Source organism: Ceratotherium simum, chromosome 13, assembly GCF_057802395.1.
Source record: "Ceratotherium simum simum isolate JZ-2026a chromosome 13, ASM5780239v1, whole genome shotgun sequence".
Lineage (NCBI taxonomy): Eukaryota > Metazoa > Chordata > Mammalia > Perissodactyla > Rhinocerotidae > Ceratotherium > Ceratotherium simum.
In genome coordinates, this window is record NC_141912.1 from 43,364,263 (window position 1) to 43,388,628 (window position 24,366).

General features: G+C 39.6%; 1 protein-coding gene across 6 annotated transcripts in view; it reads left to right on the plus strand.

The window, feature by feature from the left end:
* The window catches only part of UBR2 (ubiquitin protein ligase E3 component n-recognin 2), a 114,559-nt gene extending 90,641 nt beyond the window's left edge, over positions 1 to 23,918 (plus strand). For 4 of the 6 annotated variants that reach the window (XM_004424146.3, XM_014782707.2, XM_087438600.1 and 1 more), the window contains 15 exons: positions 908 to 1,011; positions 1,970 to 2,048; positions 4,463 to 4,611; positions 5,022 to 5,077; positions 8,217 to 8,313; positions 8,573 to 8,640; positions 10,112 to 10,247; positions 10,791 to 10,881; positions 11,958 to 12,088; positions 13,431 to 13,539; positions 15,215 to 15,271; positions 16,945 to 17,022; positions 18,396 to 18,566; positions 20,260 to 20,361; positions 21,698 to 23,918. In XM_004424146.3, the coding sequence (XP_004424203.1) occupies positions 908 to 1,011; positions 1,970 to 2,048; positions 4,463 to 4,611; positions 5,022 to 5,077; positions 8,217 to 8,313; positions 8,573 to 8,640; positions 10,112 to 10,247; positions 10,791 to 10,881; positions 11,958 to 12,088; positions 13,431 to 13,539; positions 15,215 to 15,271; positions 16,945 to 17,022; positions 18,396 to 18,566; positions 20,260 to 20,361; positions 21,698 to 21,839 (1,570 nt within the window). In that variant the 3' untranslated portion in view covers positions 21,840 to 23,918. Of the gene's footprint in view, positions 1 to 907; positions 1,012 to 1,969; positions 2,049 to 4,462; positions 4,612 to 5,021; positions 5,078 to 8,216; positions 8,314 to 8,572; positions 8,641 to 10,111; positions 10,248 to 10,790; positions 10,882 to 11,957; positions 12,089 to 13,430; positions 13,540 to 15,214; positions 15,272 to 16,303; positions 16,460 to 16,944; positions 17,025 to 18,395; positions 18,567 to 20,259; positions 20,362 to 21,697 lie in introns of those variants that run through there. The other 2 variants (XM_014782701.2, XR_015554133.1) reach the window with 2 other exon arrangements.
* Positions 23,919 to 24,366: the final 448 nt, after the last annotated feature.

Consider the following 24,366-nt stretch of genomic DNA (forward strand, 5'->3'; position numbering starts at 1 on the left):
TGGTATCTACCTTATATGCACAAATACTAATTTAAGTTTTATGAATATGAGTTGTCTATTAATTTCTGTGCTACTATTTTGATTCAATTCAAAGCAAAGTCAGTTTTTTTCTCTTCAATTTTAGAAATTCAAACTATGGTGTCTTAGTTTATGCTACCACAAAATGTTCTTAAAATGCTATTTAATCATAAAGTTTAAAAGCTTTATAATCATAAAAGAGTACCCTGGTGCTGACCTACATCTGCACTTGAACTGATAAAGAAAGTAATCATTGTTAGATTAAGGATTCACTGCATATACAAAGGGAAATCTCCTTTGTTGGATTTCACCCATCACTTTTGTGGTTCAGGTTTTGTGTTTCACCCGTGAGAGTCAATTATGACGTAGTCATGAAGAACACGGGCTTTGGTGTCTGATATAGCTGGGCATGAATGCCAGATCTGTCCCTTATACGGCCTTAGTCAAGTTCTAGAGCCCTAAACCTCAGTTTCCTCAGTAAAATGGGGACAGTAATATAACCTATTTCACAAGAATTTGGAGGGGATTAAACTTAATACTGTACAATACTTTACTAAATGCTTGTCACATAATAAACACTCAAATATTACTGGTGGTGTGGTGATTATGATATTTTAGAAATACTAGCAAATTCCAGTACCAAAAAAAGTTAAATTTTTGGCAAATAATGTTATTGGCATCATAGTGACAAATAATACATTTTCATTTCCATTGGCAAATATCTATTCTTATTTTTTAAAAGGCAACAGATTTTCCCCCAGCTTTTTTTTTTTTTTTTTAATATTTGAAGTGTGTTTAAAATATTATGCCTGTGATCATTTAAGGAGTTTTTTTGTATTTTAAACTAAGCAACAACAGAAAACTAAACACTCTCTATAATCTTTTCTAGCAGGTCAAATTTTTCAGACCAACCAAATCTGACTCTGTGGATTAGAACAATATCTCAGCAAATAAAAGCGTTACAGGTTCTTAGGAAAGAAGAAAGTACTCCTAGTAAGTTCTGATAACCAGCTTTCATTTTTCCCTAAAGTCTGAGATTGTTGGAAAATGTAGTTCGGGAAGAAATTAAGACTATTTTAAAAGTGAACTTCTCATTTTAAAATTCGACTTATTCTAGTTTTCTTTGTCTTAATGAACTGAGTTTGACTTTACTACAGTACTCATTCCTTGAAAACACACAAGCTCATTTGAAGTTTATAATAAGTACTTCTCACTTAGTCCCCCGTTTTATTGAAGAGCTTCTGGGGGTGAAGGGGATATAAATGAGTATTGAAGAGCTAGGTTTAGTTCTTGGTGGGCTAACTCACTTTGTTGGCATTACTGAAGGCTTCCCAAGTTTCATAGACATGCACTGCACTTACGACCTTGGGGGAAAGCAGTCTGAGCAGAATTTATATCATTGGTCTTTATAAAAACCAGATAGCCTACTCTTTCTTTTCTTGCCTTCCCTAGCTGTGTTCTAGTGGCTGTACTATTAGGAAAAGCAAAGGTGGCTGAAGAAGGTGCCCTGGTCTATTAGAGGAATAGTATTTCTCATGCTTTTTTTTTTTGATGAGGAAGATTGACCCTGAGTTAACATCTGTTGCCAATCTTCCTCTTTTTGCTTGAGGAAGATTGTCGCTAAGCTAACATCTGTGCCAATCTTCCTCCATTTTGTATGTGTCACACCGCCACAGCGTGGCTTGATAAGCGGTGCATAGGTCTGTGCCCGGGATCCGAACCCGCAAACCCCAGACCGCCGAAGCAGAGTACACAAACCCAACCACTGTGCCACCGGGCTGGCCCCATACTTCTCATGCTTTGAATGCATGTTATGTCAGTTTTTATTAATGGGAATTTTTTCCTGTTTTTTTTAAATTTCTTTGACCTATATTTAGAATAAAACTTATGACTGAAATTTATAGAAATATTGTGACTGGTGAATAATAATATAAAATGTTTGTTTCTGTAGATACTGCCTCTTCAAAGAACTCAGAAAATATAGATGAATTTCAGCTCCCTGAAGGGTTTAGGCCTGATTTTCGTCCTAAGTGAGTGTATTATTTTATTCCTTTTAAATATGGCCCACTTGAAATGAAAAGTGTAAGTTAGCAGTTAGTAAAAATGATTTGTCAAGCTAGGGAGCAAAATACTATAGGATATTGATCTTGAATTCTGAGATTTAAGCATTACATCATGATATTTATTGTGGGTGTATTGATAAAAACCTAAGAACTGTGTGGCATGTTTAACTCTCACCAGCCTCTTGGAGGCTGCATTGCTAATTCCCTACTGCATATCTGGGTCTCCTTGACAACCCCTCATCAGTACATCTAAATCCAAACTGCTCAGCTCCCCCACCAGATCCCATGCTTTCCTTCTGACTTCTGTACTTCTATTTATGGCCCTACCAACCTCTTAGTAACCCAGGATCAAAGCCAGAATATTTTCACCCCTGTTTTACCCCATAGCCAATTAAGTAAATTATAGCATAGATGCTAGAGCTAGACTGCTTGGTTCGGTTCCCAGCAACACTGCTTACTAGCTGTGTGACTTTATGCAAATTGCTTGACCTCTCTATACTTCAGTTTTCTCATCTGTAAAGTGAGGATGCTAGTATCTACCTCATAAGTGTTATGAGAATAAAGTAACTGAATACATTTAAAGCCACCTGGAAGCTGTGCCTGGCGTGTACTAAGTAACTCAATAAAAAAAGTACCAAAAGGCTTAAAAAGAAAAAACTTCAGTCCTCTGCCTCCCACGTTTGCCCTTGTCATCCCCAGTCCTGTCATTTTGTTTCTTTCTTCTGCAATTTACTCCCATATTTCTGGTTAAAATGCTTAGTTGACTGTGTCTTGATTTATCGTTTGGAAACAATATCTTTCTATTGACTGACTGGCAGTTTAGGATTCAGCTCTTACCTCTACCGTATCCACTGCTCCTCACCAGTCTCCCAATAGAGTTATTTCACAGTTTTTGGTTGAATCAGTTGGCAGTTTTTATGTTATAATTGTTTCTACTGATATAAGTTAGGTGTTATAATTATATGTTCCTTCTTGTACTATTTTGTCTTTCCTGTGGCTAATAATTACCTTGTTTTTTTCATGTACTTGGTTTTCTATGTATGTATTACTTTTTTTCCCCTAAATGATGCACTAGATCTGTCAGATGCCTAGCAATAGCTTTTCTAAGTGCTCAGACCCCTTAGATGATCTTCTATCCTGGAACCCTCCTCCCACACGCCCACAGCCTCTGTCATCCCGCAGCAAGCAGGACAGGGCACAGCTGTCACCCTGAGACTTCTCTGGCCACGCTCCTCTTATTTCCCTGGATCTCATATCCTCCTCTTTCTTAATTTGCTCCCTCATTTTGCACAGGTGCATCTTTCAGCGGATTCCTATGAAAGGGTCCCTGAGTGTTAAATTTTCATGTCTGAAAATATGTTTTTGTATCCATATGCCTGATTGATGGTTTAGGTGTAGAATTATAGATTAGAAGTAATTTTTCATCTAGATTTTGAAGATAGTGTTTTACTAACTTCTGGCATTCGTTAAGAACACCATTCTGATTCCTGTTCCTTTGTAACTTTATTACTTCTGGAAACTGTTGGGATCTTCTCTTTAACCCTCTGTGTTCTGAAATTTCTCTGTGATATTCCTTGGTGTGTGAATCTTTTCTTCATTCAGTTTGCTACGTTTTCAATGGACTCTTTGAATTTGAAGATTCATGTCCTTCAGTTCTGAGAATTTTTTATATTGTTTCTTAGATAATTTTCTCCTCTTGGTTTTTCTGTTTTTTGAGGTAGTTCTGCTGTTAGCTCTCTGTTGGATCTCTTGGTCTGATCTTCTAATTTTCTTGAAGCTTCCTGCTTTCTATACTGTCTCCATTTTCTGTGAGTTCTTTTTTTCTGCTTGTTTGTTTTGGTTCATCTCTTTGATGTTTGATTCTTTCCTTAAATGTTTATTGGTCCTTGGGTGACTATTCAAGAGTCGTTCACTAAGAAGCTCCCTGGATACCTGGTGAGCAAGTTGGGGCTTGCTGACCTGTGAGACTCACAGTGAGGTGATCAGGCCTCCACCAGTCTTTTTCTTGGGACCCCCAGGTGTCAATGTGTAAAACATCTTTCCCCTGAGTATTCTTCACTGGAGAAACTAAAATCTGTGGCAGTAGGTATACATTGCCGTTGTTTTCAAGATAGGGAAAGAGGTCAAGGGTCCCACAGTTCAGTATATAGACTTTTACCTAATACCTTGTTTTCAGCCTTGGTCCTCATCCCTGCCAACCTAAATAGAGCATAACTCCTCTCAGGCAGGGACAGCTTGCATATCTTTACTTTCCCTTTGCATATAACTATCTTTAGATAGTTGAAGTGGTTCAGTTCCAACGTAGCAAATGTTACGAAACTGCACCATTTGATTGATGTGAGTACATTGTCTTGAGCTAATCCTATGCGTGTTTACTTCAGGAACCCTTATTCTGAGAGCATAAAAGAAATGCTAAAAACATTTGGAACTGCTACTTATAAAGTGGGACTAAAGGTTCATCCCAATGAAGAGGATCCCCGTGTGCCCATAATGTGTTGGGGTAGCTGTGCCTACACCATCCAGAGCATAGGTAAGAGATTCAGAGTTGTGTCTCTCTAAGTCACAAGCATTCATTGACATGAATTATGTGTAGAAGCCTGTATTTAAATAAGCTGTTTAAAGTGGGCAACAATATGAAGAAATAATATAAAGACTTTGAAGCAGAAAATGTATTATACTGACTAAATATTAGATTGGCAGTTTATAAATTAATCATAGCAACAGAGAACTCATTTTGGTGGTGCTTATATCTTCTTGTCAGTTGAATGAATGTGTTTTCATTTTTACTTTACATCCGAAGTTAAATCTTGTGAAATGACTTAAATATTTCAAAACCTGACAATATTGTGCTTTTTGCAGAAAGAAGTTTTTCCTTTTTTTTAATTGTGATAAAATATACATAACATGAAATTTAAACTCTAAACCATTTTTAACCTGCAGAAAGAATTTTAAGTGATGAAGATAAGCCATTGTTTGGTCCTTTGCCTTGCAGACTGGTAAGTTATCAGTTTACTCAATTCACAGAATGGTGGAATGGGAATTTGGTGGTTCTGCTTTTTTTAATCTTAAAAACCTTGAAATGGTTATTTAAGCAAGGTTCAGTCCTTTCATAGTAAAACCCATTTTTTGTAACAATAGTGAAGGAGTGATGTTTGTGGTTTAATTTTTAATGATTTTTATTTTAAATAAACTTCAGCTCTTTTCTTCCAGGGCTCTTGGTTAAACACATGGAAAAATGGAAAAAAACTGAAAACAGAGTGCTTGTTCTTGAATTTTTTTTTTTGCTGAAGAAGATTCACCCTGAGCTAACATCCGTTGTCAATCTTGCTCTTTTTGCTTGAGGAAGATTCACCTTGAGCTAACATCTGTGCCAGTCTTCCTCTATTTTGTATGTGGGTCACCACCACAGCATGGCCACCGACGAGTGGTGTAGGTCCATGCCTGGGAACCAAACCCAGGCCGCCAAAACAGAGCACACTAAACTTAATTAAGGCCATGGGGCTGGCCCCTGTGTTTGAATTTTTAATGCTACAATTGGAAATATAAAACAGAACACATCCTCTGCCACATTTGACTACCTTTTATAAGCAACATGTAAATAAGTACAAATTAATGTAAAAACAATACATTTAATGCCTAGAAGAATGAAGAAGGAGTATACAGTCAAAGCTTGCTAATTTTTACTGTGCAGATAGTGTCATATACCACCTGCTGTTCAAGCTAATTATCATAAAAGGGCCTTTAAGAGCAAAATCATGTAATTTTATTCATGTAAAATCACCTGAAGGCCTTAAAAAAGGCCTTGGCCCTACCACAGGTCAGTTAAATCAGAGTCTCTGGAGATGGGCCCCTGACATTAAGATTTTTTAAGAGCTTCCCAGGATCCAGGATTGAGAACCACTGATGTGGTTCTTACAGCCTAACCAAGAAATGAAAACCAGTTTAAAAATATAGGTCAGGGGCTGGCCCCATGGCGTAGTGGTTGAGTTCGGTGTGCTTCGCTTTGGCAGCACAGGTTCGCAGGTTCGGATCCCGGTCACAGACATACGCCACTTGTTGGCCACGCTGAGGTGGCAGCCCACATACAAAATAGAGAAAGATTTGCCCTAAGTGTTATCTTTCTTCCGTCTGTCACCTTAGCTTTTTCCTTCCTTTTTATGACCAAGCCATTTTAAAGCATATTTCATTTTATTTATTTCACTGTGTGATGAAAAAGTGTTTAAGTACAGATAAAGAAATAGCACCTGCCATTTTTAATTTTGTTTCATATTGAGAGAGAGAGAAATTTTATCCACAGCAAGACTTCTTTAAACAATAATGTATACTCTGGCTTCAATTTCTTGTTAACCCTTCACTTCTCCACTCCCTGCAATTTGGCTTCCACCCCTGACACTTGTTTGCTTTTTGGAAACAGCTCTTACCAAGTTCACCAAATGATCTCCTAATTATCATTGTGGCTGGGCATTTTTCAGCCCTTATTTGACATTTTATTTAATTCTAACTACTTTCTTCGGAAACTCATTTTCTCTCTTGATTTTTGTGACATTCCTTGTTTTCTCCCCACCTCTCTGGAGGCTCCTTCTCAGTCTGCTCTCCCTCCTCCATCCTGTAAATGTTGTTTTAAATCCCCAGAATTCGGCCCATGACCCTCAATCATCTGATACTCTTCCCTGGTCAGCCCCATGTATGCCTCTGATTTTATTTATATTCAAATGATTCCCACTTGTACATCTCCAAACTAGATCTATTATCTCATTGCCTGCTTTATTTTTTTCACCTGGATCTTCTAAAGGCACCTCAAATTGAACAATCCAAATTAATTTTTCTTCATATATTCCCTGTCTTATTGTGTGTCATCACTGTCCATCCAGGTGACCAAGCTAGAAACTTGGAAGTCCTATTGGATGCATCATTTGGTCTGAATGTTCATATCCAGTTGGTCAGCAGTTTACTGAATTCCTCTCTTGCATATTTATCCCGTTCTTTCCATTCCTACTTCTGCTTGTTTGGTTCAGCCTCCTATCATTTCTTGCCTAGATTTTTGTAGCAGTGTCTACTCTGAATCTCACTCTTTTCTAATACATTATCAGAGGAGTTCCTCTGATCATATCTCTTAAACTTCCTACCCTATGTCTCCATTATCACCTCCTGCCAGTCCCCATATCCATGGTCCAGGCTTGCAGAATCATTGCTGATTTCCAAATCCCTGTTCCCAGGCCTTTGCCTCTGTGAGAGTGCCCTAAGCAGACTCCTCCTCTTTAAGATGCTCTTCAAGCTTTGCCTTCCCTGGGACACCTCTGAGTTGTGTCCTATGAGTGGGATATCCCTCATCTGTGATACTGCCTCTTTCATTTGTCTCCTGCCCCCTCTTCTTCCCCTTCCCACCCCCAGGGCTGTGAGCTCCTTGAGAGCAGAAGAGGAGGGGTGAATTTTCATTTTAAGATCTTCAAAACCAAGACTAGTGTATAGTAGGCCCTCAATATCTATTGAACCAAACAACATTACAGAAAATTTGGGAAATAGCGAATTAAGGAGGAAGAAAAAGACTCATCAACTTATCATCCGTCTTTCTTTTTTCATTAGCATGTTTATACTTGATTATAATTGGTGTTTACTTGTAGTTTCATTCCTTCTATTTTTCACTTTACACCAAGAGTTTCTTGGTTGTTGCTACGTAGTCCCCATAACAGTTGTTGACGGCTGCAGACACCCTGATTTGTACAACCATCTTCTTGCACATAGTTTCCCTGATATTTGGAGTGTTCCCCACATTTTAGAGTATCTCTTTAGAATAAATATAAAGAAATACTGCCTCACGTTCTTGGAAGTCTCTATTCTTGGCTGTCTGTCTTGATGCGTGTGTCATTTTCTTTCCCATAGAGAATCAGCAGCATGGTGGCAAGGAGATAGCTTTGGTTTGTTCAGCCTATGGTTAGATATTTCCCACTCCGTTTACTCCATGTTAGAGACATGACATTAAAGATGTCATATATTCAGTTCCACACCATCTAGAGAGATTTTTATTGTGCATCCAGCTTTACTTCAACTGGCTATGCTTTGAACTGGCATTCCTGAAAGGAGAGAATTCTTCGTATGCTGCCTTCTTTGTTAATTGTGTCAATCTCTTCATTTCAGGATGACTGTCTCAGGTCACTAACAAGATTTGCTGCAGCGCATTGGACAGTGGCGTCACTTGCAGTGGTGCAGGGACACTTTTGTAAACTTTTCGCATGTGAGTATTAATGCGTGTACCCTATGTGTTATGGTAATTTCTCATCTTCTGTAATTTTGTTTTTAGTGGTACAACTTCTCTCCATTATGAAAGAAATATTTTGGTGAAATTTTTTGTCTTAGGTACAAGTTCTAGCTTATAAATTCATATATATCTTGCAAAAAGATAAATTTAAACTAGATTAAATGCACTTTAAAAGTAATTTAGTACTTATGTTGGCATATGAAATGTGCTAATGTATTTTTCTTTAAATATTTAGCATTGGTGCCTGATGACAGCCATGGAGACCTTCCATGCATATTGGATATTGACATGTTTCATTTATTGGTGGGTATCTTGTAATTTATGTTTGAAATTCTCTTTATGTTACTATATAACTTTATCTTGGACTTGGCGAGTAATGTAGAGGCAGACAGGAGGAGTTACCATGAATTTTTCTTACCACTTCCGATTGTCATTCTTTTCCAAGGAGCCTCAAAAAGAAAATGTTAAGGAATCTAGTTGAGGCTTGACGTGGGTATCTAATCCTGTCTCTCTTACTTTGCTTTGTGACTGGGGTCCGTAATTTAACCTCTCTATACTTTTTATCTACAAAGAAGTGAAAATAACACTAGTAATGTCAGGGCTGCTGCTGACCCATACAGAGCTTTGGGGCAGATACAGCGCTGTGGTCACACTACTTTGCAACAGACAGCCCCTTTGTGTGATTTAGGGAAAGGTATGTCTTCCGAGCAGGTGCAGTCTGGGGCCAGGACACACCACTGGCCAAGCAGTGGGTGGCTGAACTTTGGCCCCACCTCAACTGGGTCCCCTGACACAGGACACTGAGTGCACCACCACACACAGTAGCCCCAAGTGCAGTGCCCTAAATCTCTGGGCATCAGATTCTGTACCTTTAAGTTGGTGGGTACCTACCTCAAATGATTGTGTTCGAGTTCGATAGGATAATCGATATAAAGAGCTTAGACCAATGTGTCCCTAGTAAACGTTAGCCATTGTCATTGTTCCCATTGCTCCTGTGGAAACCACCACCACCAGCACCACCGTTCAGGCAGCAGGAGGCAACACGAGGGCTGGCTTTTATTATGTGCCTGACTGCTTTCACATACATTCTCTTTTTTTTTTTTTTTTTTTTTTAATTTTATTTATTTATTTATTTCCCCCCAAAGCCCCAGTAAATAGTTGTATGTCATAGCTGCACATCCTTCTAGTTGCTGTATGTGGGACACGGCCTCAGCATGGCCGGAGAAGCGGTGCGTCAGTGCGTGCCCGGGATCGGAACCCGGGCCGCCAGCAGCGGAGCGCACGCACTTAACCGCTGGGCCACGGGGCCAGCTCCATACATTCTCATTTAGTCCTTACATCCTTACTACTTAGATATTAAAAACATGTGTATATTATTTCTAGTTTACCAACAGGGAAACTGAGGCTCAGAGGTTTCAACTTGTCTAGAAAGCTCATAAGAAGAGCTGGGATTTATATCTAGATCTTTCTGGGTCCAAAATCCATGGTTTTTCCACTGCTCACTCCCTAGAAAGATTTCAGGGATCTTTTTATCAATAATAAGCCATGTATAGAGGAATCACTGGATAAATGATAGTGCCCATCAGGACACCTATAGCTCTTAAGTAACTTCATTTAGCCAATCCTAGGGAATTTCTAACATGTGCACCCTTTAAGAACAAAGATTTCTTAAGGGAAGGGGCTGATCTCTGAAGGGGATCATATGAAGAAAATGGCCATGTGTCTCGCTGTGAGAGGAAGGCAGTCTGTCTGATGTTCTGTGTTTGGTGTCTAGGTGGGCTTGGTGCTCGCGTTCCCTGCGCTGCAGTGTCAGGATTTCTCAGGGACCAGCCTCAGCACCGGAGACCTTCACATTCTCCGTCTGGTTACCATGGCGCACATCATCCAGCTCTTACTTACCTCGTGCACAGGTAACTCCTTTTTGTCAGCTCCTTGAAAGAAGTACTTGAGTTTTCTCAGTTTAAAAAAAAAAGGTATTAGAAAAAAAGGTACTCGGATGAGAATAATATATAAATTATAATTAGGCTACTTTTTCTGTTTTTTCTGTTTATCCTCGTGAAGAGTTTTGAAACAAATTCCTTTATCCTATTAAAATCCCCTAGCAATGTGAATGTTTTTATTTATTTTGTATTTCATAAGTTTAGTAATATGTGAGTACCATAGGCTGTATATTTAGCGGATTTTACTCACAGCCTGCTGCCTGGCCCCCTCAAGCACATTGGCTTCCTCTCCCAGAGCCTGCTGGCTCCTTGTTATGGTGGAGATCGATACTGTGCTCACACTGGGGGACTAAATTCTGTGTGTTTTGTGGGAGTATTTTCAAATCTGAAAATTATATGTGATTATATGTGAGTGTATCACACATAATCTGTATATTTGAGTGCTTAAATTGATGTGCTCATCAATCCTCTTAATAGGCAAATACAGAGTACTAATATTGCCTTATCTTTCAGAAGAGAATGGCATGGATCAAGAAAATCTTGCTGGTGAAGAAGAATTAGCAGTTCTTGCTTTGTATAAAACACTTCACCAATGTGCAGGAAGGTGAGATCGTAATCTTTACATGAGAGGCAGTTCCCCAAATATTAGTAGGTGATAGCAAGAAAAAGGAATTCATTTGTTAAATAAGGGAAATTGCCATCTCTTGACATGTTTAAAAAAGAAGATGGGGGAGTGATGTGCAGAACTCCTGGACTTTTATATACTGACGTGATTGGAAATCTCTGAGAGAGGAGTAACGTGCAGAGCTTCCCACATTTATTTAGCCCTGAAATCCTTCTTTTGCTCAGAGGATCTGGCACAGACTAGTGGAAACATGGAACTTACTTTGGAAAGTGCTATTCTAAAACATATGTTGTCTCACTAGGAATTTAAAAATGCAAAATTAAATTGGCGTAATACATTTTTAAAGTAATATCCAAGACTGACAGGAGTGCAGTGAAATTATTAGAACTTCACCTATTGTTGGAGTCATTGGGATTTGGTACAACAGTTTCACTTAGCTTTTTAACAGTATAAGTCAAGAACCACAATGCTTGTTCTTTGACTAAGTTACCCTATTTCTAAGAATCTACACCAACAAAATAATTCAACGTAAAGAAAAATCTATAGGCATAAAGATGTACACTCTGATATTACTTATGTTAGCAAAGAATTTAAAGCAATCCAAGTGTTTGCTTGCAGGGGAATAATTTGGTGTAGGTTATGATTGATGTGATCTAAAATATTACAGTTGCAATAAAAATTATGATTTATGATCTGAAAAACTTGTTAATTTTAAATTTCATATGTTACGGTTACAACTGTTAAGACAAATTAGTATGAAAATGGTTTGCCAGAATAATACCTGCTGATAAAAAGTTCTAGGATGATGGGTAGTTTTTTATTTTCCAAATTTTCTCTTTCTGTAGCTATATTACTTTTATAAACTTTAATAACAGCCTTGGAGGCTGTAGCACCATTTATACCTAACATCCTGTAATAATCAGGGCTACCCACTCCTTTTAAGCCTGTGTACCATCAATTCCAAATAGCAGTTGTCTCTGTTTTCACACTTGGTGCTATAACTAGAATGACCTTTTCTTATTAGATTTCTCAGTTATCACTTTTCTCTTTTTTAGTGCCTTGAAAGAAATACCCTCCGGCTGGCATCTGTGGAAGAATGTCAGAGCTGGAATCATGCCTTTCCTGAAGTGTTCTGCTTTGTTTTTTCATTACTTAAATGGAGTTCCTTCCCCACCTGAAATTCAAGGTAATTTCTAATTTCTTTGAAAAGATAGGAAATGTATGTAGTCTTGCACTCCAGCAGTTTAGAATTAAAGCAACTTGCAAAAATGAAAACTGATTAAAAGTTTAGAACATAGCTAATTGACTGTGGTGATGTCCAGAATTATAGAATAAAAATGCATATTTATGTATCCATCTGATTTTATTCAGATCTCAGTAAATGTACTATTTACATGTACAAAAATATACTAGTTTTGCTTTCCAGTGTTAAAATGTTCAATTATATATTATTCGTAAACTGGGTTCTAATTTTGAAAAGTGAAAACTGACAATTTCAAGTGTTTTTTAACTTGAAACTTGTAGCATTAAAGTTCAGAATGCCCATAATTGCACATAAATCTGATTTTAATGTGGAATTCATTTGCTATTTCACAGTTATTTTCTATGTTCAGTTTTGACTCCTTTCATGAAAGTAGTATAAAGGTAGACTTCAAGTTCACTGTATCGGGCCGGCCCGGTGGCTTAGCAGTTAAGTGCGCGCGCTCTGCTACTGGCGGCCCGGGTTCGGATCCCGGGCGTGCACCGACGCACCGCTTCTCCGGCCATGCTGGGGCCACGTCCCACATACAGCAACTAGAAGGATGTACAACTATGACGTACAACTATCTACTGGGGGGCTTTGGGGAAAAAAAAAGAGGAGGATTGGCAATAGATGTCAGCTCAGAGCCGGTCTTCCTCAGCAAAAAAAGAGGAGGATTAGCACGGATGTTAGCTCAGGCCTGATCTCCCTCACAAAAAAAAAAAAAGTTAAAAAAAAAAAAAAAGTTCACTGTATCTCTTTATCTCATAGTGCCTGGCACAGATGGGGGCCCTGCATGTCATGGTGCTCTCTGAAAGTTTGTTGACTGGCATCTCCATTCAGCTAGTTGCCCAGGCACCATATAGAATATAGTTTAGACATCCTGATCATTTACAGTGATGATTACAGTTGGTGTTTAAATCTATCTTTTGTGATAAAATCATCTTATATTTGTGTACTGCTTTATACTTTTCCAGAGCACCCATGTTATTTTTGTCATTTAATGTTCACAAATAACGCCATGAAATAGTTTTGCAAGTGGTAAAACTGAGACACCAAGAAACTGTGACCAGCTTGGTATAGGAGTTGCCTGACTCTACTCTCCATTATATCATTTTCTGTGGATCCCCTTCTGGTGCCATCTTGTTAACTTCCTACGAGTCATATACCTAGCAAATGTGAACTCTTTCATTGTGCTTTTTTTTTTTTAAGCTCTGCTATTGCTTATTCTCATACAGGATCTACTCTTAGTTGTTATGTACATTATTCTTTTCTTCTCCATTTGCAGTTTCTGGAGCAAGCCATTTTGAACATTTATGTAACTATCTGTCCCTGCCAACCAACCTCATTTGCCTTTTTCAAGAAAATAGTGAGATAACAAAATTACTGATTGAAAGGTAATGATTATACACTTTTCTTCATTATATTGAATAGTTATACAGAAACAAATTTCAGTTTATTACATATATTACAAAATTCTCAGAGAGTGAGCCTGTCGGAATTCTATCTGTGTAATTCAAACTATAATGATTAGGCCTTCTTAGTTAAGGATTTGCCTTTGTGGTAAGATTTTTCCTAAGCTAGTGAATAGCATAAGCAGATTTGCTTGGAAGGAGAGTAGTGGTAGAAATTTTTATTTCCCCATATTAACTTACTTGTCTAGGACTCTGTTCCATAGATTTATGGAACTGAAAGAAATCTTAAGGGTTATCTAGTCCAGTACCCTCGCTTTATATTTGATAAAATTAAAGTCTAGAGAAATCGACCTGTCAATCATTTCAAGTTAGTGACTAAGATTAAAATTTGACTGTTTTACCCACAGAATGGGAGAAAATAGTTGCAAATCATATATCTGATAAAGAATTAATATCCAGAAAATGTATATGTAGCCAGAATTCCTACATCTCAACAACAAAAAAGCAAATAACCTATTTAAAAAATGAGCAAAAGACTTTTTCTCCAAAGAAGATAATACTAAGGGCCAATAAGCACATGAAAACATGCTCAACATCACTAGTTTTTAGGGAAATGCAGATAAAAACCACAATGAGATACAACTTCACACCCATTAGGATAGCTGTAATCAAAAAAGCAGACAATAATAACACCCGTTTGTGAGGATGTCGAGAAATTGAAATCCATGTGCATTGCTGGTAGGAAAAGAAAATGGTATAGCCCCTCTGGAAAATAGTATAGCGGTTCCTCAAAAAGTTAAACATAGAATTGCCATATCATCCAGCACTTGCACTTTTAGGTATATATTGCAAAAGTATTGAAAGCAGGGACGCTCATAGATACTTGTACACCCATGTTCATAGCAGCATTATTCACAATAGCTAAAAAGTAGAAACAACCCAAATTTCTATCAACAGATGAATAGATAAACAAAATGTGGTATATACATACAGTGGGATATTATTCAGCCATAAAGGCAGGAAATTCTGACACATGCTGCAATGTGGAATAACCTTGAAGACATGCTAAGTGAAATAAGCCAGTCACAAAAGAATAAATATTGTATGTTTCCACTTATATGAGGTACCTAGAGTAGTCAAATTTATAGAGACAGAAAATAAAAAGGTGGTACAGAATTTCATTTGGGAAATTTGAAAGAGTTCTGGAGTTAGATGGTGGTGATGGTTGCCCAACAATGTGAATGTACTTAATGCCACAAAAGTGTACACTTAAAAAGGGTTAAAATAGTAAAATTTATGTATATTTTACCACAATAAAAAATTGTTTTAATATGAGTGTTCTAGCTCCAGATAAGAGCTTTTCATTAATTCAGACTAGTTTTTCCAGAGTGTCCAAATTAGTGGAGTAATAGTGTATGTAATTGCAAATTTTAATGTACTAAGCATTCTTGCTTTTAGAAAATCACAGGTTACATTCTCTGATTTTAAAAGGCAGGCAAAATAGAGTATTCCTCCGAGCTTCTTTCATTGAGGTAAATATATCATATTAAGCCAGGAAGATTGTTTTTTCTTAATTGGATCAAGAGAGGAAAAAATTCTAGTTCTAGCCTTTCAAAAGTAAAAAATGTTTTGTTTTTTCTCCCCATTTACATTAAAGTTGGTGTCATAACATTGAAGTTAAAAGATATCTAGAAGGTGAAAGAGATGCTATACGGTAAGTTAAAGATCGTCGAAGACTTGGTTGAGGGGCGGGAGGTGGGGAGGAAGCAGGCCCTTCCTTCAAATCTGACCTCCCAAGCCTCCAGTGATTCCAAGAGGAAGGATGTCTTGCCTTCGTGCTTTTTTTTCTTAGTCTAATGATGAGAGTTTGTAAAAGACTCAGAATTATGAAAACTATAAAGTATAAAGAATAGCATAATAAGGCTCTACATACCTGTCACTCAGTGTCAGTAATTATCAAATCACGGCCAATCATTTTTTTTTTTATTTTTTCTTCATTCCTTTTGACATTAGCTCTATTCTGATTCTGTAGTAAAGTATGCTATACCAGATGATAACAGATGTATTTCATGTGTTAATATCTCCTTGGTTCTGTTGCATACATCATCCATAAAAATCAGAAGGGTAGAGGAGATTATGTGTTCTATTTCTTTGATTTTTTTTCTTTCTTTTTTTTTTTTTTTTGTGAGGAAGATTAGCCCTGAGCTAAGATCTGTTGCCACTCCTCCTCTTTTTGCTGAGGAAGATTGGCCCTGAGCTAACATGTGTGCCCATCTTCCTCTACTTTATATGGGACACTGCCACAGCATGGCTTGACAAGCAGTGCTTGGGTCCGTGCCTGGGATCTGAACCTGCGGAGCGCGCAAACTTAACTGCTATGCCACCAGGATAGCCCCTATTTCTTTGAGTGTATACACACCTGTCCCAAAACCAGAGATGATGTCACCCCAATTTTATTAGGTTGAACCATATGAAATTCCAGTTTTTATAAGTCAAAAATGGCTAAATATCACCAGTTTCATATGGCTCAGCCCTGCAGTCAGAAAACTCATTACGTGGAACAGTAGTTCTCAACTTGAGGTATATGCCTGAATTACTTTGGAAACTTTTTAAAAATACTCAGGGCCCTACCTACAAAATCTAATTGATCTGAAGTTGGGCTCCTAGCATGTAGATCCCTCTGAAATCCCCTGCAAGTGATTCTGGTAGAAGAACTGCTGTCTAAGTACCTCCCCCTTGGTTTCAGTCCACTCCTGTCTCTGCAGTAGGGAAAGCAAAGAACAGCTGTACCATGAGGCCCATGCTGGGCAGATGTGAGCACCGAGAGTGGGGCCTCAAATACCAGTTGAATATGGATCTAAATTTTATCTGGATTAACTTGTCACAGAATCAACATGGCCTGGTATCTCTAATTTAAAGAAAGTTTGTCTGTTCGTTTACTGCCTTCTCTCCTCTAACTCATTTCTGCCGTAAGCTCACCCCTGATAAGCATATCTTTTCTGTCTTCTCTATCCCAAGTTCTATGGTTGGGCTCTCCATTACTGTATTGTTTCGGTAGGAGCCCAGGGGTGGATATCCTCCTCTGCCCCTCCCCTTCTTCCCAGAGCTACCAAATTTTCACTGAAATGGGCCAGATAGTAAGTACTGTCTACTGTCCTGATAATTTATTTTGAGCTCTTCAAGTACAAATGTAAACCCTTAGGCCCTGTGTTATGTAAGAGTACCTTTTTAATTTCTAATGTGGCTCCTTGTGCCACCATGGTAGCACCCAGATACTCAGATTCAGTCTTCCTGTATTTGTTTTGACTAAGAGTTACCCTGTCGTCATTATATAACCTCATTTTAACTATTTTTTCTTGTGTATTTTTTGTTTGTTTGTTTGTTTAGGTATCCAAGAAAATCTAACAAATTAATAGACCTTCCAGAGGATTACAGCAGCCTCATTAATCAAGCATCTAATTTCTCGTAAGTTTCAATATTAGGGTATTAAGTGTTTCCTACCACTGGAGACACTCGCCTCTTTGCACAGAATTTAAGGGATTTTGTTGTTGTTCTGTTTTGTTTGGGTGGAGAAATTGTAACCTCAGTGGTACTTTACACTACCTAACTTGTAAAAGCATTATTCCACCATATTTCAGAATAAGATAGGGGAACAGGGGTGCTGGGGGACAAGTTTGATTCATTAGAGGTTATCTAAATAACAGTTTACACTTTAAAGTAATATGAGCCTTTAGTAATTTTTAATACATTATTAAATATTTGATATACAAACAGCATAAGGAATGAATCAGTAGTGTAAATAATTAAACATTACCTAAACAGTTGGAGCTGCCTGTGTATGTCTTCCCTAGTGCATACTCCTTTCCCTGCAGAGATCCACTATTCTAAACAGAGCACTGAGCATTCCTAGGCATTTTTTTTTTCCCCCCAAAGCCCCAGTAGATAGTTGTATGTCATAGTTGCACAGCCTTCTAGTTGCTGTATGTGGGACGCGGCCTCAGCATGGCCAGAGAAGCAGTTCTTCGGTGCGCGCCCGGGATCCGAACCCGAGCCGCCAGCAGCGGAGCGCGCACACTTAACCACTAAGCCACGGGGCCGGCCCCCTAGGCATTTATTTACATGTTAACTACAAGTGTTTATATTCCTAAACAGCATATATTATTATTTTGCATGTTTTAAGCTTTCAAATGGCATTGTACTGTACATATTCTACAGTTTTTTTCACTCAGCATTGTTTGTAAGATTTGTTTATACATTTGACATATGTAACTTTTTGTGTGTGTGTGTGAGGAAGATTAGCCCTGAGCTAACATCCGATGTCAGTCCTCCTCTTTTTTTGCTGAGGAGATTGGCCCTGGGCTAACATCCGTGCCCATCTTCCTCTACTTTATATGGGACGCCGCCACAGCATGGCTTGACAAGCGGTGCATCGGTGCGCGCCCGGGGTCCGAACCTGCGAACCCCGGGCCGCCGAGCAGAGTATGCGCACTTAACCGCTATGCCTCCAGGCGGTCCCCTGACATATATAACTTTAATTCATCGGTTTTCACTGTTGTATAGTATTTCATTACATGACATAGCAGAATTTATGTACTCTTTGTCCTATTGATGATTTTATTTATCTTTCCTCCGATTGTTGCTTGAGTGTTTCCACTACATAGTGTTTGTGTACATGTGTGAGATGTTCCAGAAATGAATTTGCCTGGGCCATAGGATACATGCATCTTCAGCTCTACTTGATGTTGCAAGTTTTTTTTTTCAGGGTGGTTTTACCACCATCAGCTCTTCAGCCGCTCTTTTTTAGAGCAATAACTTGTGCTTTTTTTTGTCCCGTGAAGGTGCCCCAGATCAGGTGGTGATAAGAGCAGAGCGCCGACCCTGTGCCTTGTGTGTGGAACTCTGCTGTGCTCCCAGAGCTACTGCTGTCAGACTGAACTGGAAGGGGAGGATGTGGGAGCCTGCACAGCTCACACCTACTCTTGTGGTTCTGGGGTGGGCCTCTTCCTGAGGTAAGGCCCTGGGGGGAGCTTTTTAGATTTGGATCTGCTGCGGTATATGCCTGTTGAGGGGTGGCGCAAGAAACTACTACACCGCAGACGATTTTGAGACTGTTCTTCTCATGTGTTTTATTCATTTGAGGAATGTGGGGAGCCTTGTGTCCTGACAGCTCATGTTTGGCTCATGCTAACTCTGTGCTGGTTCTTCCATTATCATCATTATTGTCATGCCCATGACAGTTCTGTTCTACTTTCTTTGTGCCTCATTCTGATGTGAAACTTCCAATAGTCCTTTATTTTCTACCCAAATCCAGTCAGAATTACTCAGTTTGTTGTACCCTCATGGTTTTGGATTCCTACATATCACGGATGGATATAGTTGTGTATATTCAACAACGTACAACAGATACTTAGTAGTGACTACTCTGCACTGGGCATTGAGAATGCACTAGTCAATCAAGCAGGCAAAAATCTCTGCCTTCATGGAGTTCATTTTCTAGTGAGGGAGATAGACAATAAACAAGACTGATAAGATTTTAGAAAGTGATACACACAGGAGAAAAAATAAAGCAGGGAGGGGCATATGAGATGGCAGCTAGGGAGTTTAATTTTAGACTGGGAAGCAGGGAACATTCCCCGAGAAGGTGACTTGAATAAAGACCTAAAGAAGAGGGGAGAACATTCTAGACAGGGAGCAGCAAGTGCAAAATTGCTGGGGAATATGCCTGCCATGTTCAAGAAACAGCAAGGAGGCTGGTGTTGCTAGATGGTGTGTGCAGAGGAGAGAATCATGGGGCCTGGTATGTCCTGGTGACATCTCTGAGTGAGATGGAAGCCATTTCAGGGTTTGAAGGAGAGAAGTGACGTGTTTGAGCTCCTCTGGTGCATAGATTATATCCATATCTTAGTATCCCCCCGTGCCTGGCAATTTCTTGTATATGATAGGTTCTTGATAAATGTTGGATTGAGCTGAATTATTAATACCAAAAAAAGTCAAGCAAACCTCTCAAAGGGATCAAGAGACACATTTTTAAATAGCCTTTAGGAGAAATGTAAAAGTAGCATTTTCCCTGTCCAGCGTATTTCAGAATTCTTTTGGTCATGCACAGTGTTGCTTTGTGTTTCAAGTAAACCTAATACATGATATTTGTGTACCATTTTTTAAATGAATAATTTCTCCATAATAGTGGCTAAAATATCAGTAACTATATTATGTTTAGAATATACTTAACAATTTTTTAAATGCTGCTGCAGTCATGTGCTGCGTAACGACGTTTTGGTCAACCACAGACCACATATACAGCGGTGGTCCCGTAAGACTAGGACCATTTAGCCCAGGTGTGCAGTAGGCTACACCGTCTAGGTTTCTGTAAGTACACTCTCTGATGTTCGCACAATGATGAAATTGCCTGAGGACACTTTTCTCAGCACATATCCCTGTCATGAAGCAATGCGTGACTGTATGAGCCGTCGATTTCTAATCTGAAATGTCCCTCTCCCTCACTGTATTGATTTACAGTAAATCATTTTAGTTATCTTGAAAACTTGGGCAGATGTGTTAATACTTTGTTAAGTGTCTCTGCTGTAAATGCCGTTTCTTCTCTTCCAACACTGGTTTTGTTTATTTTTAAAAGATTTCAGTCCATTTGGAACTAAATCCAAACCTTGGTTACTAATGTATAATGTATAAATGATCTCTCTACAGAGTCCGGGAATGTCAGGTGCTGTTTTTAGCTGGCAAAACCAAAGGCTGTTTTTATTCTCCTCCTTACCTTGATGACTATGGGGAGACTGACCAGGGACTCAGGTAAGGGTCCCTCCTGGGAGGCTGGGTTGGCTGACTGGGCCTCCAGAGCCTTCAGTCCGTGGTGAACATGTTGAGCCGTGTGGTCCTGAGGCTAACAGCCCAGGGGGCTGCATGGCTTCTGTTCCGGCAGAGGTGCCTGTTACCTGTGGACTTCTCCAAGGAGGGCACCCTGGCTGCCTGGTTTGGCGTTCCCTTTCCCAGCCCTCAGAATGTCATGAGGGCCATCAAGATAGCTAAGGGGAAAGAATAGGACAGAGTGCAGCTTTTCCATTTATCACGCCAGAGAACTGGTTGAATTGCCACGTGGCGTCCACAGCCTCAGAGCAGTGCAGGTATAGCCCTTTGTAACTTGTCCGGCTTTGTGTGGGAAAGACCCAGTGTTCTCCAAGTGATGTAAAAGAGCAAATCTTAATTGATAAGAGATGTGCTTATTACCTAGGAATCTGGGGGACAAAGATTTAGTGCATATAGAGTAATACAACCGTATTTGAGGCTTAATCACTTCTACTCTGGTAGCTTCTGTTATATCATAAGCAAAATGCTAACAGCAGTTCCCTCAAGCACTATTAAAGAACTTCTCTTAGACCCTCTCTTTTTGCCCAGAGGAGGTAAAATCTTAACCTAGATATAACCGTCCAGTCTTGAGGAGCAGAAGTAGAAGGCCTGGAAACTGAGGCAAGATAAGTGGATGGGCTTCCCCAGGCGCTTGACTGCAAGGTTACAGCATAGGCCACCTGGTCATGGTTCTTCCGGCTGCTCTGAGGAGTGTGGACTTGCAGGAGGAGGAGCCCTGGCTAGTGAGGGAGAGGACCTGTGCGCTCTGAATCGGAAGCAGAGGCCCCAGCTGTGAACTCACCAAAACCTGCACTTCGGTTAAATTAGACTTGAAAGTTATTCACATTCGGCTGCTTTGCTTAGACTTGGTGGCTGAAAGACAGCACTCTGAGGAAGTTTTACCCCTGTGATTCTCCTTTTATCCTCTCCCCTGCCCCCTTCCTTCTTGTTTACATTTTACCAACAAAATGGACACTGAATGGGTAGTTTTAGCCTCTCAACCTGGACCCTCCTGCTCAACCCCACCTCCTATTCCCTCACCCCAGTCTGGGTAAGTGTAGCCGGTGCTCACTTTCCTCTTCTTTTCAGCACTTATTCCCTTGCAGCTTGTCCTAGAAAACCTTCAGAGCTAACATATTAATAGCCACAGCCACCTGCCACACAGAAATTTTGCAGAGGATCTAAAACCAGTAACTTGTAACTTTTCCTAAATCAGCAAAGGTTGGAGCATAATAGATGAATAAACAGAATGCACCCTGAGTGACCTGTGTCTTCTTTCTAGACGAGGAAATCCTTTACATTTGTGCAAAGAGCGATTTAAGAAGATTCAGAAGCTCTGGCACCAGCACAGTATCACGGAGGAAATTGGACATGCACAGGAAGCAAATCAGACACTGGTTGGCATTGACTGGCAACATTTATAATACTTCACAACCAAACACATCAACTTGATTTTTGTAATCCAGCTGGCTTTTCCAGAAAGAGAATAGGAAATAAGTTCTACTGATTTTGGAAGTAACTTGTTTATTTGAGCTCTTCTTCCCAGTTTTATTTTTATAGTTTCTGGCTCCAGGGACTGAAGAAAATCATCTTCCATCAGCAGATTTTCTTGCACTGTTTGCTGCGTCCCTCAACGCAACATCTTGAGTTTTAGGATCCAGCAAGGAGCTTCCCTTCCTGTGCTGGGCACAGCCCCTCTGTGGGCGTCTGACTGTTTGACTGAACCCAGTAGTCTGAGCCATGTTCCATTGCTGATCACAGGGGCTCCAGGCCTGAAGCTGATTCGACAGCGGCAGGAAACGAAGTCTCCGTGCTCCATTGGGGTCACACTCTCTGGTCCCTCTCAGTGACTCTCAACACGAGGACTGGGTCATGTCCCCCCTGCTGACGGGACCCTACCTCTAAGAGCAAAGCAGTGGATTTTGAAAGTGGCGTTCCCTTCTCTCCATCAGCCTTGAGAGGGTTGGGGGCACTTTTGCGGGAGGAGCCTGTAGGAGGAAGAGGAGGAGGTGGTTTCTTCGTACGCTGGGTGGTTTTCAGGGCTGTAGAAGGTTGGATTTTTTTTTTCCCTTTTTTTGGCAAGACTTTTGACTTTGAGAGAAAAAAATCTCATTTTAAAGGGCTTTTTGAAAACTTAAAGAGTATGCTAATTTTTCAGATTATATATTCTCTTATTTCTAAGACTAAATTGAGAGTGTGTGCATCTAGAATCCAACACTAGCGATAAAAGTAAGAACTCAGTGTTTTAATGTTCCCCTACCTCCACCCCTTCCAGCATTTCCTGGAATAGATGAATTGCTGTTTGCCTGCTGGTCACTTAATACATTGCTGGGACAAGCTGTGTGCCCAGGCTTTTTATTATTTTTAAACATTATTATTCTTACTAAGAGGTGCCTTCCTAGAATGATAGCCGCTTAGTAAAAGAGTTTATAACTATTACATACTGCACAGCCACTCTCGTTTGATATCATGTGCTGAGAGCTTGAATAGACACAGAGTGATGACAGGTTTAGTGGAGGAATAAATTCAGAGCCTCTCTAAGGTGAGGCTAAGGGACAAATGAATAATAAGAGGCTCTTGTATTTTTTTTAGCCAATGCAAGTAACCATTTCCCTCAGTTTTCTTTGAACTTCATCGAAAAGTTCCGTTCCACTCAGCTTTGCACACTCTGCAGTATACCCAAGAGGAAGGTCAGATATCCAACTTCAGGCTAAAATCAGTGAGGATGCAGAAGCCACGTTCACTGCTTCCTCTCCAAGGCAGTGTGTGAAAGAACCTTCTCGTCTGGAAGGATGTCATTACCCTTGCTGGGACTGGGTCACCCATCTGAGAGGAGGTGTTTCTCACCCAGTAGGAAGAAAATCCAGATTAGAACCCAGTGCTCGTCCCCTTTTTCTGACCTTTCTTCCGTTCATGAGATCTGGTGGTCTGGGCTGTGGATGGCATAATGATTTTAATGTTTATTTTGGCCTTTGTCACGTCCCCATTCCTTTAGCTTTTAAGTCCAGCTTCTTTTGACTTTTCTCCATATGTTCATCAAGCTTCAATTTAAAATGATAAGACCGGGTATTTCCCTCTGTAAATGAATTATGAACATTTTCACCACATCATGACTATACCCCCGCTTTCGGGACTGACTTCACAGAAGTTTGTTGTTAGCAGAGGGTGTCCCTGGATTCCATTCTCTGAGAATGTCAGGGAGTCTGAGAGAAGATGAATTTACATGAAATAGCAACACACGCACCATTTTATCTTCTGGTGTGTGCGTCATTAAGCTGATTGTCTTCCCTACCTAACGAATCATCTTAGTTTTATGATTTGTTCTGCATGTATTATGTTTATTGTAGAAATGTTTATATAACATGCTTTCTATATCAGGGAAAATCATCTGTTAAATAAATTGGCTATAACTTTAATATCTGTGGACAACTTGTAAAATTTGGAATGTATCATATGTAAAAACTTTAAAGATATCCAAATAAATGCTTTAGGTGTTGACATTACTTTGGATCTGCCTATATTTTCTTTCTGTTTTGTTTCACAAAATTAAATGCTATGGAAGTGTTCCCCATGTCACCTTGCCACAAATAAAGTGGGACATCTGTATTAGCTTGAAATTTAAGATGCTTATATTATTAGTGTCAATTATGGCTGTTAGCCAAACCGTCGTGACCTTCCCAGAGAAAGCTTGATCATCATTTCAGCTGATTAAATTTCATAATCATTGGCTTTGACAGCTTGTGACCTTTCTGAGCCATTATGGACCTCAAATCACTGAGAGATCAGGGCACTCAACGTCTCCCCCAGCTCCAAGACCTGTGTCCAGGGTTAAACTCTCCTTGCTCATCCTTACCTGGTGATCTCCAGGTCCTTGTTCTTACACGCTCTGCAGACAGTCTCTGCTTATGAGAGTCACATGTAGGAAGGAAGCTACATCCTGTATTTGCAGGG